The 18,828-nt window shown below is 45.3% G+C and overlaps 2 protein-coding genes across 15 annotated transcripts in view; one reads left to right on the top strand and one right to left on the bottom strand.

The window, feature by feature from the left end:
- The window catches only part of Mast2 (microtubule associated serine/threonine kinase 2), a 144,908-nt gene extending 137,825 nt beyond the window's left edge, over positions 1-7,083 (top strand). For 9 of the 12 annotated variants that reach the window (XM_031378272.1, XM_031378274.1, XM_031378271.1 and 6 more), the window contains 13 exons: positions 190-322; positions 986-1,151; positions 1,659-1,760; positions 2,003-2,125; positions 2,266-2,375; positions 2,672-2,826; positions 3,055-3,329; positions 3,426-3,620; positions 3,888-4,114; positions 4,275-4,397; positions 4,787-4,923; positions 5,008-5,201; positions 5,508-7,083. In XM_031378272.1, coding sequence (XP_031234132.1) covers positions 190-322; positions 986-1,151; positions 1,659-1,760; positions 2,003-2,125; positions 2,266-2,375; positions 2,672-2,826; positions 3,055-3,329; positions 3,426-3,620; positions 3,888-4,114; positions 4,275-4,397; positions 4,787-4,923; positions 5,008-5,201; positions 5,508-7,030 — 3,463 coding nt within the window. In that variant the 3' untranslated portion in view covers positions 7,031-7,083. The remainder of the gene's footprint in view (positions 1-189; positions 323-985; positions 1,152-1,658; positions 1,761-2,002; positions 2,126-2,265; positions 2,376-2,671; positions 2,827-3,054; positions 3,330-3,425; positions 3,621-3,887; positions 4,115-4,274; positions 4,398-4,786; positions 4,924-5,007; positions 5,202-5,507) is intronic. The other 3 variants (XM_031378275.1, XM_031378273.1, XM_031378270.1) reach the window with 1 other exon arrangement.
- Positions 7,084-10,814: 3,731 nt separating this feature from the next.
- Pik3r3 (phosphoinositide-3-kinase regulatory subunit 3) overlaps positions 10,815-18,828 on the bottom strand; it is a 71,128-nt gene continuing 63,114 nt past the window's right edge. For all 3 annotated transcript variants that reach the window (XM_031378281.1, XM_031378282.1, XM_031378283.1), the window contains one exon: positions 10,815-14,251. In XM_031378281.1, the coding sequence (XP_031234141.1) occupies positions 14,053-14,251 (199 nt within the window). In that variant the 3' untranslated portion in view covers positions 10,815-14,052. The remainder of the gene's footprint in view (positions 14,252-18,828) is intronic.

The following is an 18,828-nucleotide window of genomic DNA, read 5'->3' as shown; positions in this document are numbered from 1 at the left end:
TAGTCTTCTTCAGGTATAGAATGCAGGTGGAACAACAAAGAGTTGCAAGGGGGCTGAAATGGTACTCACCAAGCCAGGGCTGCTACTTCTTAGCTTGTGCCCCTTGGTACCACGCAGAAGCTAATACTAAATCAGTACTAAGGGACAACTGAGAAATTACTCCATGATTTTATTTCTGTGGTCCCACAGCCTTCTGATTACATCCATGGGGCACATCAAACTCACTGACTTTGGACTTTCAAAAATTGGCCTCATGAGTTTGACAACCAACTTGTATGAGGGCCATATTGAAAAGGATGCCCGGGAGTTCCTAGACAAGCAGGTAAAGAAGCCTGGGAAAAACCTTGGGGGTTGAAATCCAGGCCTCAGAATAAGGCCTTGGAGTTACTTGCTTAATCTGTGCCTGGTAACTCCATGTTTTTGCCTGTAGTTCCAGGGAAGCACTGAAATAGGTAGCATATTTAGAAAACAGGATGACTCCTGAGAAAAAGGAAATAAAATTTTCAGTGGGGTTTGGATGAAATAGGTATTTAACTGCTGGTAGCTTCATGTGAGATCAGACTGAGGCACAGTTCTCCTGGGGCCTGTTCTTGTTGGAACACAGCTCCACATTTACATTGGACACTTTGCCATATTCTGGAGAGCAGCCCCTGGATGTTCTCGTACTTGATATTTCAGGTTGTGATGTCCATAGGTGACTGGTAAGTTATATTCTGGGGAAAGGAGCCAACTCTAAGTCCAGATCCAGAAGAGAGTGAGAGCTCTGTGTTTGAGCTAGATTTAGATGTTTAGTTAGTTAGGAAATACAGAAAGCCTCCTATCAAGAGCTTTAACTCTGGTTCCCTGGGATTGATGTTGTTCTTATTTATTAGAAAGTTAAGTCTTCATTCAGAGACTTCTCTACTCTAGCAGTAGGAGCATCCCCTACTGCCATGCCAGCAAGCTGCCTCAGGATTCTGAGCCAGCCTGGCTTCTCTGTACTCAGGTATGCGGGACTCCGGAATACATAGCACCTGAGGTGATCCTGCGTCAGGGATATGGGAAACCAGTGGACTGGTGGGCCATGGGCATAATCCTGTATGAGTTCCTGGTGGGTTGCGTCCCTTTCTTTGGAGACACTCCGGAGGAGCTCTTTGGGCAAGTGATCAGTGGTAGGTACTGTCACTCTGGGTCAGTACTGGAGTTGGGCTGTATGCACACAGCTGGGAGGCTCTTGAGCTCTTTTTTCTAAATGAGTGTATGTTCATGGTAGGCTAGCTTCTTTGGGTGTGTGTGTGTTTGTGTGCATGCACATGCATGAGCACACATCAATTGTGTCCTCCTGGGGCTTTCTGTGTGTTCATGTCACTCTTGTGTCAATGTGTTACATATGTGAATGAGTTCTGTGTTTTGAGTAAAATGGCAGGTGAGCTGGAGCTTCAGGAACAGGAATCCCTGTTTGCAATGCCCACTCTGGATCAGGGAGCAGGCAGTGGAGGGACTATGAGACTCCCCTAGGAGTGGGGGAACCTATAAGACTTTAGGAACTGGGGTTCCAGACAAAGGCTCTGAGGAGCTCTCAGCCAGAGACTCTTCCCTACCTTATTCTATTGTCTTTTGCATCTCCCCATTCTACCCACAAGTTTTCCTTTCTTTCTCACCCATGCATAATACTTCAGATGAGATTGTGTGGCCTGAGGGTGATGATGCGCTTCCCCCAGATGCCCAAGACCTCACTTCCAAACTGCTTCATCAGAACCCATTAGAAAGACTGGGCACAAGTAAGTTGGGCCTTTCTTCTATCTCTCACCTGGCCGGGGGAGGGGGGGGAGGGGGCAGAGAGGCTGTATCTGTGTACTGTAAAGTTCAATGGAAAGTCCCTCTTTATCCTGAAACTCCCCTGATCCTTTAGGCAAAGAAGGAAGAGTACTTGAACTGAGACTTCCCAGGCCTGCCTTCTCAAAATGTAGCATCTCACATGACTATGTCCCACATGCCATGCCCCTGCCCACTCTGTCTGCAGGTAGTGCCTATGAAGTGAAGCAGCACCCGTTCTTCATGGGTCTGGACTGGACAGGACTTCTTCGCCAAAAGGCTGAATTTATACCTCAGCTGGAGTCAGAGGATGACACCAGCTACTTTGATAGTAAGGCCACTGGCGGGGTGAGATAGAGCATGGATTGTAAGTGCCCAGACCTGCCATTCGTCCCTGCTCAGGGTCCTGCTGGTGCCACCAGGATGGCACCATCGATGGCGGTGAAGCTAATTGAACTGTATTTGGTCCAGCCCGTTCAGAACGATACCACCATGTGGACTCTGAGGATGAGGAGGAAGTGAGTGAGGATGGCTGCCTTGAGATCCGCCAGTTTTCTTCCTGCTCTCCAAGGTTCAGCAAGGTGTGACTAAGGAAGCCCAGGCTGATGGGAATTAAGAGGAGAGAACCTGTCAAGGCAGGCTCAAGAAATTTTGATAGGACCTCTTCCAGAAAAGGAGATCAAAGGGCTAGGGCTACACAGAGCAGAAGCTTCAGAATCACCCAGTCCCTGTTAGGGGCGGGTCAGCAGGGCAGCTTCTAGAGATATGCATCTTGGAGTGGGGCAGAAGGAGGGGTTCCCTCAAACCCTCGACTGTCAGACCCCAAGAAGACCCTTCCTTTGCTCTCTGCCATCTCATGTGTCTCCTGTGTCCACAGGTTTACAGTAGCATGGAGCGGCTTTCCCTGCTTGAGGAACGCCGGACACCACCCCCAACCAAGCGCAGCCTGAGTGAGGAAAAGGAAGATCACTCAGATGGCTTGGCCGGACTAAAGGGCCGAGACCGCAGCTGGGTGATTGGGTCCCCTGAGATGTAAGCACCCAGGGCTCACAAGGGTGGGAAGGTCAGTTGTCACATCATTGGAGAAATTCAGATGCTAGAGGGGAAGGGTATTGCTAGTTAAATAACATTCTCCAGGAAAGTCTGGTAAAATGTCTGAAAAGGTCTGTGACTAATTGTGCTTCTGAGGTAGCTTCAGCAGAGGCAGGAAAGGGAGACCACCTGGACCACTTGACCCTACCTTGGCCCTCTGTTTCACAGATTACGGAAGCGGTTGTCTGTGTCTGAGTCATCCCACACAGAGAGTGATTCGAGTCCTCCAATGACAGTGCGACACCGGTGTTCAGGCCTCCCAGATGGGCCTCATTGCCCTGAGGAGACCAATAGCACCCCTCTGAAGCAACAACAGGAAGGTATATGGGTCCTCACACCCCCATCCGGAGAGGGGTCATCTAGGCCCATTCCTGAACGACCACTGGAGAGGCAGCTGAAGCTGGATGAGGAGCCTCCTGGCCAAAGCAGTCGGTCTTGCCCAGGTGTGGCCCCGAGGATGGTGGAAGGCATAGGCTGGAATATACTACAGGGAGAGGCTTAGCTGTATTGCAGGTCTCATTGTTCACTTGGGCCCACAGCCATGGAAACACGGGGTCGTGGGACCCCACAGCTAGCTGAGGAAGCCGCAGCCAAAGCCATCAGTGATCTAGCTGTACGTAGGGCCCGTCACCGGCTGCTCTCTGGGGACTCTATAGAGAAGCGCACCACTCGCCCAGTCAACAAAGTAATCAAGTCAGCCTCAGCTACGGCCCTTTCCCTCCTCATTCCTTCAGGTAAGGCCAACGGGGAACTAAGGTGAATTCATAGGAAGGGATGGGAAGCAGCTGCATGTGTGTAAAGCAGGTAAGTATTTGAGAGACTGCCTCCTTTTCAGGAAAATAGAAGTCTCTGAAGATCAGTGTTGATGTTTATGATGTACGTGCATCAGAGAGCAGGATTGTAGTGGACTAGGAGTGGGTTAGGATCAACAGCTTAGGCCAGTTGGGATCATGGCCATGTTAAGACCTCTGATCACTAAGTCTTGGTTTCTACTTCTCCAGAACACCATGCCTGCTCACCATTGGCCAGCCCTATGTCCCCACATTCCCAGTCATCCAATCCATCATCCAGGGACTCTTCTCCAAGCAGGGACTTCTTGCCAGCCCTTGGCAGCTTGAGGCCTCCCATCATCATCCACCGAGCTGGCAAGAAGTATGGCTTCACCCTGAGGGCCATTCGTGTCTACATGGGTGACTCCGATGTCTACACTGTACACCACATGGTGTGGGTATGTCTGGCCAGGCAGAGTTGTCCTCCAGCTGTATACTCCCACCTTCCCCTTACCAGAGCCCACATAACTCACAGAAACCAGAGGGTGGTGGTGGACAAGGGTCACAGTGGCAGCAGAACCAGGCTCCAAATTAAAGACGCTTCTCTTCCTGAGGCAGCATGTGGAGGATGGTGGTCCAGCCAGCGAGGCAGGGCTTCGTCAGGGTGACCTCATCACCCATGTCAATGGTGAGCCTGTGCATGGACTAGTCCATACAGAAGTGGTGGAGCTGGTTCTGAAGGTTAGTGCTGGTAATGTTGTCTGTGTAATGTATGTGAGCCGGGACTTGCTATAAGGGGAGTGAGAGAATCAGGGACGTACAGAATTTGAATGTCCAGTACAGGAGATTTTTCTCCATATGGTCATTAACCTTTGCTGGCCAAACCCCAGACCATCATCATCAGACATCTCCTGATGTCCCGTCAGGAAAAGTACTGTTGTCTTCCCGTTCCTAAACTACTCCAGGGTGCTACTTGGAACATTTTCTATCCTGGGAGGGAAACCAGCACTTGTTTAGTTTACATGTTGGTGTGGAACAGCAAAAACTGAAGCTGTGATGCAGGGAAAGAGTAAGAAGGAGAAAAGACCACCCCATCCAAAGGTTCCTGCTTTTCCTGCTTGGCTTCCTAGAGTGGAAACAAGGTATCAATTTCAACAACTCCCTTGGAGAACACTTCAATCAAAGTGGGGCCAGCTAGGAAAGGCAGCTATAAAGCCAAGATGGCCCGGAGGAGCAAACGGAGCCGGGGCAAAGATGGGCAAGAAAGGTGAGACAGACTTGGTCCAGAGGTCTACCCTGAGATGCCCACATTTGATCAGGCCTAGAGTATGCTGTCCCCTTATCTCTACAGCCGAAAAAGAAGCTCCCTATTCCGGAAAATCACAAAGCAGGCCTCCTTGTTACACACCAGCCGCAGCCTTTCTTCTCTTAACCGCTCCTTGTCATCAGGGGAGAGTGGTCCAGGCTCTCCCACACACAACTACAGCCTCTCTCCCCGATCTCCTCCTCAGGGCTACCGGGTAGCCCCAGATGCTGTGCACTCAGGTACAGGGGTTCCCCTGCAGATCAGAAACCATCCCTTGGGAAATTGGAATGAACTTGAGCCATCTGCTTCCCATAGGCCCAACTCTAAATCTCTTTGAGCATAACCTTGAAGACGCAGAAGTCTTGGGAAGGATTGATGGTAGGGCAGTGGGGGTAGATTAAATAGACTGTAGTCACCAGTTGGTATAAAGTGAACAATGGTCCTGGGCCATTCTAGAGCTAGTTCTGCCTTGCTGCTCAGTTACTTCTAACAGCTAACACTGTGTTGTTTTCTGTTTGTCCGTCCACCTGTGCAACCATCCAAAGTAGGAGGGAATTCCTCTCAGAGCAGCTCTCCCAGCTCCAGTGTGCCCAGTTCTCCTGCTGGCTCTGGACATACACGGCCCAGCTCCCTTCATGGTCTGGCACCCAAGCTCCAACGCCAGTACCGCTCACCACGGCGCAAGTCAGCAGGCAGCATCCCATTGTCACCACTGGCCCACACCCCTTCTCCACCAGCAGCAGCGGCTTCGCCTCAGCGTTCCCCATCACCCTTGTCTGGCCATGGGTCTCAGTCCTTTCCTACCAAACTTCACTTGTCTCCTCCACTAGGTAGACAACTCTCACGGCCCAAGAGTGCAGAGCCACCCCGCTCTCCACTACTTAAGAGGGTGCAGTCTGCTGAGAAGCTAGCGGCTGCACTGGCCGCTGCTGAGAAGAAGTTAGCACCCTCCCGCAAGCATAGTCTTGACCTGCCCCACGGTGAGCTAAAGAAGGAACTGACACCCAGGGAAGCCAGCCCTCTGGAGGTCGTTGGAACCAGAAGTGTGCTGTCCGGAAAAGGGCCACTTCCAGGAAAGGGGGTACTGCAGCCTGCTCCCTCACGGGCCCTTGGCACCCTACGGCAGGATCGAGCCGAACGCCGGGAGTCACTGCAAAAACAAGAAGCTATCCGGGAAGTAGACTCCTCAGAAGATGACACTGATGAGGAGCCTGAGAACAGCCAGGCCACACAGGAGCCAAGATTGTCCCCCTACCCAGAAGTAAGCCAGAATCTACCCCCTAAAGGTTCAGGAGAGGGTAGGGAAGAGTACTCTCTACTGAACAGGGATCTAAAGAACCAGGGCCCTGTACTCTCAGGTCTGTTGACAGGGGTCACACTAGGTTCCCCTCAAATAGAAGTTCCTGGGCTCTCCCAGAGGAAGCTCTGGAGGCCACAAGCCTTTGAGGAAGCTACCAGCACCTTACAAGCCCCTAGCCTGAGTAGGTCTGGACCCACAAGCCCCATCCCCTCTGAAGGCTGCTGGAAGGCCCAGCACCTCCACACACAGGCACTAGCTGCACTTTGTCCCAGCTCTTCAGAACGTACCCCTACTAGTTGTTCTGCTGCCACCTCCACCTCTGTAAAGCCAGGCACATGGTCCTGGAAATTCCTTATTGAAGGGCCAGACAGAGCATCAACAAACAAGAAGATAACAAGGACAGGTGAACCAGCTAACTCCCAAGATTTAGAAACCACAGTTCCAACTCTTCCTAAGAACCTGTCTCCTGAGGAGGAGAAGCCACAGCTACCAAGTGTCCCTGGGCTGACCCATCCACTTCTTGAGGTCCCCAGCCAGAACTGGCCATGGGAATCTGAATGTGAACAAATGGAGAAAGAGGAACCATCCCTGAGCATCACCGAAGTGCCTGATGCCTCGGGGGACAGGAGGCAGGACATTCCATGCAGAGCCCACCCCCTGAGCCCCGAAACCCGGTCCAACCTGCTCTGGAAAAGCCAAGAACTTGGGGGCGAGCAAGAGCATCAGGATTTAGCACTGACATCAGATGAGCTTTTAAAGCAAACATAGCAGTTGTTTGCTTTCCTTGCACTCAACTGTGTAATACACCTTCCTGGAAACCATCTTGGCCTTTGTTTGCTTCTTTCCATTGGTCATTCTCCACAAGACTCTGGGTCTGGGCCTTTTGCTGCTGGGATTGTAATGACTTAAGTTTCCACTCTTGGGAAAAGAACCTAATCCAGGTGCATTTCTCAGATAATGAAATATCTGAACTCAGACATAAATGGGTGCTGGGTGTAAGAGTAGGGAGTAGATCAGGAAAGAATGGCCATAGTGGAGGATACAAAGTATACCTATGCTCAAAGAACCAAAAAAATCCTCAAAGTAGAACTAGGTCTGGCAGTTTAAGGACAGACTGGCTTACCATCCTTCTGCATAGCCATAAGTGTACAAAAAGCAAGCAGGGGCCAGCCCGGAGCACTAATGAGGACTTGTGGCCATTAATATTTCTGCTTGCTAGATTAAGGAAATGAGCTTTCCTGCCCAAGGCAATGCAGTTTGGGCAGATCTGGGATTAGAATTTGGGCCTCCGACTCTAGAACTTTCAGCTATCTAACTTTGTGTCTTAACCAGTAAGAAAAAGTACAAGGAGGTGAGTTTAATTTTGGATGTATTTAAGATATATAGATATATAGATACAGATATACAGAGAGAGAGAAAGGGGGGACATCTAGAAGGTAATAAAATATATGGAAATGAGAGCTACATTTTATCAACAATGACACCCCTGGTTAAAACATTAAAGGTTGGGAGGCATAGCAAAGTGGTAGAATTGTCTAGCATGAGAAAAGGTCCACACAGTAATACATACACTCCAAAACACAAGATCCAAGAGAGGAAAGAACTTCAAAAGAGAAGTAAGAGTGCCAAAGGCCAGATGAGATAAAAATGGAATTGCCTATTTATTTAGTGATAAGCCATTCCTGTGCTGTTGTAGGTCAAGATTTCTGCTAGTAAATATTATAATGAGCAGCCCTTAATGTTGAGAACTATACTTCTAGGTAGTGTTTGAGAGGAAAAGAAGGAAAACATACAGGGGACCCACGAGTAGGCAAGAGGAGGTAACATGGCAGGAACCAGGCTTGATAGTATGTTAAGGCTAGATTCTCTGTGGTAAAGTAAGGCCAGACTTCCAAAATTCCTAAACTGATAGTTATGCTGTCTACCCCATAATCAAATGCCTACCTCTGAGAAAAATACTGAGAGACCTGAAAATTGAAGTCACTACTGGGCTACTGCAACTTTGTCAGTTCTCTGGGGGGAATAAGATTGACGTTAACAAGTTCCTATACAACACGAACTAAAGCTTTGCTGCATAAAAGCTATTGCTAAGGGCTAGGGTTATATATGGGTTACTTCCATTTTGAAACATCAGAGGCTAAGATCAGAGTTAGCATCACAGGACAGGAAACCAGGTTTGGCATGTCAAAACTACGAGCCTTGCTGTCCAAGGCTGTCTGCTCCGTCTGGGATGCCTTCCTTACGCTTCTGATAGTTCTCTAACAACTTTTGTTTTTTTTAAAGATTTATTTATTATATGTAAGTACACTGTAGCTGTCTTCAGACACTCCAGAAGAGGGCATCAGATCCCATTACAGATGGTTGTGAGCCACCATATGCTTGCTGGGATTTGAACTCAGGACCTCTGGAAGAGCAGTCAGTGCTCTTAACCACTGAGCCATCTCTCCAGCCCCCTCTAACGTCTTGTTACATATTTGCTGCAGAGCCTGGGCAGTTGCACTAGGTCCTGAAAACAGGTCACAGGGGGTAAGGATTGTCTCATGTCAGGATCTGGTCAGAAGCACCATAGTGTAGGTAAAGGGGTGGGTGGGAGGAAGGAAGCACTTGCAGTTTACTGGAAACAGTTCTGGGAGGTTGGAAGTGGGAGGAAGTACAACCACTAAACATCTTGTGATATAAGAACAAAAAATACATGGACATCAACCAAGTTCAGTAGTACTCAATACTGCTGGGTATGAGCAGTTTCTCAAAGGCGGCTTTGGGCAAGGTGTACCAGGTTTGCTTTAGATTGTCTATATTCTGGCTGTAGTACAGACAGGCTATAGTGGTTCACATAAGGCAGTGAATAGTGCACAAGGAGCTATCAGAAGATAGATGGTGCCAGGCGGTGGTAGCGCACGCCTTTAATCCCAGTACTTGGGAGGCAGAGGCAGGCGGATTTCTGAGTTCTAGGCCAGCCTGGTCTACAGAGTGAGTTCCAGGACAGCCAGGGATACACAGAGAAACCCTGTCTCGAAAAACAAAAACAAAACAAAAAAAAAAAAAAAAGGTTTATTGGGTTTATGGTTTCAGAGGGTTCAAGTCCATGATAAAGAAGCAAAGGCATGAGAGCTGTAGGAGCTCACATGTGGGCCCTCAAGCGCGAGTCAAGCGGGGGTCAGGGAGAAGGAATACTGGATATGGCAGGGCCTTGGAGCCTCAAAGCCCACACACTGACACACCTCCAACAAAGCCATACGCCGCTATACTTACCAAACAGTTCCAACAGCTGGGGCCGAATATTCAGGTATGAGCCTATGGGGGCCATTCTCATTCAGGACACCACACCCTGCATTCTGAATGAGATATCTTACAATGGAGAACTGGGCAAGAAATGTATTACCCTAGACATAGCAGATGAATTTGGTGATGGAGGCAAAATTTAGGTAAAGAGGCCCAAGGTAAGGGGCCTAGAAAAGCCAGAGAGACAAAACATGTCTGAAGAAAACTAGGTGAGTGGGTTCAATGGAGAAACAGAAGCAATGATTACTTAGCATTGCAGAGGGTACTGTTTCAAATAATAACTAGGGAAATTTCAGGTGAGGAACTAGACATTGAGGTGGCCCTTGATGTGAAAAAAAAAGGAATAGAGTCTTTACACAGATACAGTCTAAGAGTAGAGTGAGGGTGCCCAAATTTGTAAAAAGTATGTGTGTGGGTATTTTGCTTGCATGTATATCTACACCACATGCATGAAGTGCCACAGAAGCCAGAGAGGGCTTAGATCCTCTGGAATTGGAATTATGTTGTGACCTGTCACGTGGGTCCTAGGAACTGAACTTGTATCCTCTAGAAAAGGATCTCTGTAGCACTATACACCCAGCCATTTTAAATTTGGATGATCCAACTAAGTGGAAAAAAGATTCCAGGGAAGAAACAGAATCAGATATATATATATATATATATATGAAGTTGTGTGTGTGTTGGTTGGAAGAGGGCTACCTATTGTGATTTAACACAAAGCAGGGAGTTATATAGCTATAGGCAGATTTGAGGGTCTGGGGATAAGATGATCAGGGAATCAGTTGACTGTCAGCCTTTTCTCTAAGTCCAAAATGCCTATGAGATACAGTGTCCTAGTAGAGATGTCCAAGGAGATGGTAAGTTTGATTGTCTTGGGATTAAAGGCACAACACAAGGTATTCCCTGACCATGCCATGTGGGTATAGTACCTTGAAGAGGGACAAGAGTATAAACTATAAAAGTCCATTTCTCCTAGTCCCAGAGTAGAAAGAGAAAACACTTATTTGAGTATGAGAACCAATAAAATGCATTTACTTGAATGGGTGTTAAAGGGAGGAAATGGCTTTCATTTAATTTTGGGTTTATGTCCTTTGGAAGGTAGATAGGTTTGCTGTGTTTTAATTTCCTCTCACAGGAGGGAGAACCTCTCTTGGAATCCTCCTAGGAATCTTGGAGGCCAATTTGGCCTCCAAGCATGCTCAACTTCTTACCTTCGTCCCTAACCTGCTTTAAGCCCACTGCCCTCCATGCCAAGAAAACCAAAAGATGCTTCACTGCAATGCCTTTATTGCATCTGGAGCGAGTCGGCCAACCCTTCCAAGTCTTGGAGAAGGTTAAAAAGAGAAAAAGCCCCAACAACGTCCTCACCTTACCTCCCCACCCCTCCCCCAACTGCACAGCAATGTGTGAACACATTTGGTCACAAGAACAATTTGCAAAAGCGGTCTAGAAATTACATTATGAATTGTTCCAACACGAGACACAGTTGGCTTCCTTCTGAGTCAGTTATTTTTACATGAACTACATGAATTTTTTTATTACATCAAAGACAACAGAATAGATTCTTCACAAGAAACAAGATTACCAAAGTTACATGCGAGGATTTGTAAGGAAACAAGGGTGGTTGTCACAAATGGCTAGAGCTAAGTCAAAAAGGAGCCGTTGGCGGCAAAGGACCAAGAATGGCCCTCTGATTCATGATGTCATGGAAGCCTCACAAAGATCTAACTGGCAGTAGAGATCATCCTAGGAATCAGAAACTGCTCAGATACCTCAGAAGTTCAGGAGAATGGGTGAGCTGGTCCCTTGCAGAGAAGGGACACAGGGAAGATGCCATACAGGTTTGAGGAGTCTGAAGTAAATGTGGAGATCTTATGTCTTAGGGTGGAGCTGTAGGATGTCTTCATCTATTGCTGGAGCAGTAACAAGAACATAACCTACCTATGCTCAACTACGCCAGGTGCAAACAGCCTTGTTTTGTTTGTTTGTTTGTTTTTTAAAAATATATCTAGCTGACCCAAAACTACTTTCCTGTTGGGGGCTGGCTGATCTGCCCCTATGGCTTAATCTGTCTCTACTCTCTGCTTTAGTCAGTGAGACTGCAGTTAAGATGCCAAAAGAGATAGTCCCAGACAGGGCCTAGATCATGGGACAGAACTTTGAGCTAGCCTTGGGAAGAAGGCCAATCAATACCTGCTTCCCTCAGACAGCAGGGCCACTGTTATGCCATTTCCATAGCTCAGAATCAGATAAATCATGTAGTAACCTGTCAGAAAAAGATAGCTTCCAATTTATTAAATGATCCCTGGTCTCAGATCCCACAAAGTGGAAGTGGGATCAAAGGGAGGGAATCTAGGACTGAAAAAAAGCCTTTCTCCACAGTCCACAGCAGGCGTAGATGCTAAAGTGCAGCTTTCTGCACAGCTTCTGGGTCTGCCTACAAAGTAAAGACATTATCCAACACTAAAGCTTTATATTTTACCATTTTGATTTACGTGGAAGAGAATTTTTTAAAAAGCATTCAGGACATACTAAAATTTTAGTGCTGGATCAGAGGGATTCCTCACACCCAATCTTGAGCATATAACTGCTTCAGCAAGTTAAACATCAGTACAAAGTCACATAGGTATGCCAATCAACAAATAGCCTGGCATTACTTGGTAAACTGAACAAGATTTCAAGCTGGCAATTTTGAAAAGGGCGAGGCCTTAAACAGTGGCTGAGGGTAGTTTTTCCTCTCATTTCATACTAGAGCATGAACTAGAAAAAGCCGTCAGTGACATACCCTATCCTCAACTGTGACAACAATTATCCAAAACTTTTGACCTATCTACTGTGGTTCATTCTAGACACTGTCACCACAGGAAGTGCTCAGGGAAAGTCATATTCATCTTTATTTTGGCCACCAAACTTCATCTACCCTGATTGTAAGCCTTATGAGCCAAGACCCAGGTACAGGCTGCTTATCTAGAGTGCCCAACTGCACATCACTGGGCTCAAGCAGCTGAGTCATACTGAGCCTGTTATGGCTCCAGGATTGACTATGAAGCAGCTGGACTCTTAAATGAGTGTGAAGCCATAAATAGATGCCTGCCCTCTCCTCTTCACTTAGCTGGAAGGCTTAAACCACATGGAACAGATTCATGGACTAAAATCATAGCCATGGAAGCATGAGAGCAGGCTGTACACACTGCCTTAACAATAGGCTCACAAAAAAAAAAAAAAAAAAAAAAAAAAAAAAAAAAAAAAAAAAAAAAAAGCAAATAGGAAAGCTTGTGGATTCTTTTCCCAGATAGAACTCCATGCTATCCCTCTTCTGGCAAAAGCTTCAACCACAGTATGGAATAACGTAACGTGATGGACCCTTCACTGTGGACACCAGGGCCCATGTGCCTGTGATTTACTGAGGTCTCTTACCACAAACTCGAGTCCCTCTTTACCTATGGCTCCCTAAACCCTATCCAGAAAAGGAAGGGGAGATGAAGGCAAATTAATCCTTGTATAGTTTTGGCAAGGCTTTTAAACTTGAGGAAGCACAAAATAATGTTGTTCTCTATCATTATTTGGTATAACAAGCCATCTAAAAGCACTGGATTGCACCTTTTCTTTACTCATAAAACAACTTACAAGGATTTCAAACATCTTTCTTTAGTCTAAAGAAACACCACACAAGCACCAACTTCATTATGACTCAAAGCTTACTATCTCCACAAAATAATTCTATTCCTCATCTGAGAAACAAGGCCAGGGCAAAAGGAAACACACTGACCAATTTTAGTGTTTGTTGAAACTCACATTTCTAGTCTTCTTTCAAGTTTTGGTACAGAAGTGTACATTCAGCTACTACTGTCCTCCCCTTAGACCTTGGTCTGGCAATGCTGCTCTGTTGGTTTATGAACATAGTACATTAGAGAAGGAGTTGGTTAAGATGCTGAAGCCTACATTACGTTGGTAAAATTGAAGTGACATCAACTGAAGGGCTCTTTTGCCTCTGGTAAGTGTAATCCCACACCTCCCTATTTTCCTTTGGTTGTTTACCCCACACACCAAATCCCATTTTACCACAGAGCCAAAATTGGCTCCTTATTTGGGGGGAAGGGGGAGAGACTATCAAAGCAAAACAACTCCCAGCAGAACCGTGACCTACTGCATTCTCAGAGTTGAGGACAAGAGGACATGGACTCTTCAGAGGCCTCCAAATAAAACCCCCCACCCCAACCCACAACAAGTCTTCACTGTTCCTTTAAAGGTGCCTGACAACAAAACCAAACCCCATGAAACCAATATCTGCTTCCAGCTTAGTCCATCAGTGCAGCAGCACAGCTGAGTCCAGAGACCCTGGGCCCCTCATCTCTCTCCAAATCCAAGCTACTGCTTGGCCTCTCCATTTCACATTCACAGAATCACTTGTGCAAAACAAGCAGTCTACGTTGAAAGAATGCCCTCATCGTAGTCTAATAAAAACCATAGGAAAAAAACTGCTAGAGAGCATGTCTCTTGCACTCTGCTTATCTGCAGAGCGAAGGCATCTGTGCATGGACAGGGTAAGCGAGCCTGACGTTGAGGGAGTCATTGTGCTGAACCAAGGATGTCTGCTGGTAATGGAGCACCAGCTCCTTCAGTGAGCTGTACAGGTTGTAGGGCTCTGCAAAGCCATATCCTCGAGCAGTGCTGTAGATGACACAGTGCTTCACTTCCCCGTCTGCACTGAAAGACAACACAGGAAAATGTTTAAGGCAGGTTCCAGTAAACAGAAGTAGTCCAGCACAATGGCTGTATCTAGGATCCCATGCAGAAGCATACTGTCCGTCAAACATAACTGCCTCTTAAAGGCTTCATTTCAGACACTTCACCACCACCACCCGTGTAGACCTACGCTCTCAGCCCTCAATGCCTGTCACTCCACATACAAGTCTATTCTCTGTCTCCTCCTCTGTTGATTGCTACAGCTTACAATCATGAGTGCAGATGTCAAGGTGGTCGTGCTGCAACTCTCTTTCTTGAGATTGGCTGGGCTATTTTGGGTTCCTTGCATTTCATAGGAATTTTAGGAATATTTTTATTTCTGCAAATATTCAGCTAGGGCTGTGGATTTTGTTAGGATCGTGATAACTATGTAGATCAAATTTATGAAGATGTTTTCATGAAAAGAAAATCGAGCTTATTACATTTCAAGGAGCTGAGTAGGTGTGACAGTGACAGGAAAACTGCCTCTAGATCATCAGTTCTCAACCTGTAGGTCGCAACCCCTTCGAGGGTCAAATGACCTCTTCTCAGGGTGTCACTGAAGACCATCAGAAAATACAGATATTTACATTACAAATCATAACAGTGGGAAAATTACTGTTGTGAAGTAGCAATGAAAATAATTTTATGTTTGGAGGGCACCACAATGTGAACTGTATTAAAGGTTGAAGCACTAGGACAGAGCACAAGCCATTGCTCTAGATATTACCATGTAGTTGTCCTCACTGACTACACTCTTAACTTCTTTCAATCACGTTTCTCAGATAATCATTGTACAAATCGTATCTGTTTAGTTCCTAGGCAATTCAGAATTTTAAATGTCATATCACCTCCCTTTTGGGTTACTTATTACTAGTATACACAAATACAGTATTTTATAAACTGGGCATGGTAGCATCCTACACTAGAGAAGTAGAGGACTGAGTATCAGAAACTCAGGGTTATAATCAGAAACACAACAGATGTGAGGCCTGCCTGGAGTACATGAAACCCTACCCAAAAGTAAATACATAAAAAGTAAGTTAGTATATCTGTGTATATGTGCATATCTATGTGGATATATTTATACATATACACATTCATATTTATACACATACACATATGTATAATATACACACATGCACACAAACACGCACATACATACAGAGAAAGAGAGTAACCCGCAACCTCTATAAACCCACTTTAACTCGTCCTTTCCAATCACGATGTCTTCTTAAGACAGAGCCTCACAGTAGGCAGACTGGCCTGGAACTCAGAGATCCACCTGCCTCCTGTAGGAGGGATGGAAGGCATGCACCACCATTCCAGGCTCAATCACAATACCTTTCAGAGTGGATGTAATGCTTTAGAGGAAGACATTCAAATTTCTATCATTAAGTATGATACATTTTATCCAGTAATAGAAATGTTTCCCTATTCCTAGTTTATCACATGCTTTAAGAAACGAAGGAGTTGGATTCACAAACATGTTTTGTGAATATACTGAGTATATCATGTAATCTTTTTGGTTCCTTTCCTAGCATTATCACATTAATTGACTTTTCTATTAAAGCACCCTTGCTTTTTTGAAATGAATCCTATTTAGTTGTGATGCATAATGCTTTTTCTGAGGTTGCCTTCTTGGTGTTTTGTTAAATTTACATTTTCCTTTTATTGAAAATAGAATTTTTTTACTCACATAATATATGCTGATTACAGTTTCCCCTCCCTCTGCTCCTCCTAGTTCCTTCTCATCTCCCCTCCATGCAGGCCCACTCTCTTTCTGTCTCTCATTAGAAAATAAACAGGTGCCAGGTGGTAGTGGCTCACGGCTTTAATCCCAGCCCTTGGGAGGCAGAAGCAGGTGGATTTCTGAGTTTGAGGCCAGCCTGGTCTACAGAGTGAGTTCCAGGACAGCCAGGGCTATACAGAGAAACCCTGTCTCAAAAAAACAAAAAAAAAAAAAAAAGAAAGAAAAAAAGAAAATAAACAGGCTTCTAAGGGATAATAATAAAGTAAGATAAGCAAAAACTAACACATTGGAATTGGAAAAAACGAATAGAAGGAAAAGAGCCCAAGAGAAGGCACAAGAAAAACAGATCTCCTTGGTCACACACTCAGGAATCCCCAAACGCTAACTGGAAGCCATAGTACACTCAGAGGACCTGATTCAGACGCAAGCAGGCCTGTGCATGCTGACTCAGTCTCTGAGTTCACAGGAACTTTGATCATGTTGATTTAGTGGGCTCTATTTTCTTAGAGTCCTCTATCCCCTCTGGCTCTTACACTTTCTGCCTTCTTTTACCTGCGTCCTGTGGGGAGGGATTTGATGGAGGACTCAGTGTTCCAAGGTCTCTGATTCTCTGAATCTGAATAGTTTCTAGATATGGGACTTTGTATGTGTTCCCATCTACTACAGAACAAAGGCAGGGGGGTTGTTGTTTTGTTTGGTTGGTTGGTTTTAGTTTGGTTTGGTTTAATTTGGTTTTTCCAGCCAGGGTCTCTGCGTAGCACTGAATATCCTGGAACTCACTCTATAGAACAGGCTAGCCTCAAACTCAGAGATCTGTTTGCCTCTGCTTCCAGATGCTCGGATTAAAGGCATGTAGATTACTAAAAAAAGAAAGCCAGAAAGATTCTTTATGATGGCTAAGCAAGGCACTTATGTGTAGAGCAGAGCAGAATGTCTTCTTATTGCCCACCTACTTTTTAAGAACAGTAGTAGTTCATTTTTACCCTAGATCCTTGGGCTATAGGCTCTGGTTCTTGATCACCCAAGCAGTATTGGGTATGGATTCCATCTCATGGAGTGGGCCTTAATCAGATCAGGTATTGGTTGGTTACTTTCATAAGCTTTGTGCCACCATTGCAGTTGCATGTCTTACAGGCAGGCCATCACTGTCAATCCCAAAGGTCTGTGGCAGAATTGGTGTTTACATTTCACTTACTAGCATAGAGAGGAACTTTTAGTACCAAAGGCATTCAAACAATAGGGATAAAGGCTCTATATGGCACCAATTCAACTTCTCCATATTCAATGAGTTGTATAGGTGTTGTCTTCAGCAACAGGGCCTTGCTGTCAGTGTGTGGAGGACAACCTATAGCCTTGGCAACAGCCTGGATTGTTTGGCGATCTCCATGGTATCCCTCTGGCCAACAACTCAATTAGGTGTGACCCAATCTTGTGACTGGAAGCTTCATTTGGTAACAAGAGATAGCCAGTTTGGGCTCTGTCTCCCCAATTATTTGGCAATTTCAGTTACATCACCTTCTCATATATGTACGTATTTTGGGAAGCTTCTACTATTATCAGGTTTCCATATGACCCTTCAAATGACCCTAATTGTAGCTGTCTCTCTCCATATTTCCTCTGCCCCCCTCCCTACTTGATCCTCCTGTTCCAGCCCCACCATCCATCCATAACTATTCCAGTTCCCTTTCCTAATGAGATCTATCTATCTATCTCCCCCCGCCCCAGTCCCTTACTCTATACCTAACCTCTGTGGTCCTATGGATTGTAGCTTGGTTATCATTGACATAACAGCTAATATCTACATATAAGTGAAAACATACCATATTGTTCTTTTCAAATCTAGGTTAGCTCATTCTGGATGATTTTTTTTTTTTTTTTTTTTTTTTTTTTTTTTTTTTTTTTTTGAGACAGGGTTTCTCTGTGTAGCCTTGGCTGTCCTGGAACTCACTCTGTAGACCAGGCTGTCCTGGAACTCAGAAATCCGCCTGCCTCTGCCTCGACGTGCTGGGATTAAAGGCATGCACCACCACTGCCGGGCTCAGGTCCCATTTATTAATTGTTAATCTTCGTGCCTGCATTAATGGTGTTCTGGTCAGAAAGTCTTTTCCTATACTGATGAGCTCAAGGATACCCCACTCTCACTTCTCTCAGGTTCAGTGTGTTAACTGGTTTTATCTTGAGGCCTTTGATCCATCTGGAGTTGAGTTTTGTGCAGGGTGCTAAGTATGGATCTATTTGGATTCTTCCACAGGCAGCCATGCAGTGTGACCAGCATATTGTTAAAGACAGTTTGCTTTGTATTCTCTTTCTAGCTTTCTTATTTAAAAAAAAAAAAATAACGGGTTTACATTGGGTCTTCAGTTCAGTTCCATTGATTGACATGCCCGTTTTTATGCCAATACCACGTAGTTTTTATTACTACAGCTATGTAGCACAGCTTAAAATCAGGAATGGTGATACTTTCAGGAGTATATTTATTGTTCCAGAACATTTTATCTGTCCTAGGTTTTTCCTCTTGCCGTATGAAACTGAAAATTGTACTTTCGAGATAAGTAAAGAATTGTATTGGAATTTTGATGGGGATTGTGTTAGATTGCTTTTGGTAAAATGGCCATTTATGGATCTTACTGATTCATAAGCATGGGAGATTTTATATTTCCTTTTTTTTTCTGGGTGATTATTATTATTATTATTATTATTATTATTATTTTGTGCTAGGAGTATTTTTACATTTTTTATTGGATATTTTCTTTTCCTTTCTTTCTTTCTTTCTTTCTTTCTTTCTTTCTTTCTTTTTTTTTTTTTT

This window comes from Mastomys coucha, unplaced genomic scaffold (assembly GCF_008632895.1).
Source record: "Mastomys coucha isolate ucsf_1 unplaced genomic scaffold, UCSF_Mcou_1 pScaffold18, whole genome shotgun sequence".
Taxonomy (NCBI): Eukaryota; Metazoa; Chordata; class Mammalia; order Rodentia; family Muridae; genus Mastomys; species Mastomys coucha.
Note: the sequence above shows the minus strand (reverse complement) of the source record. Positions and strands in the feature narration are given on the sequence as shown.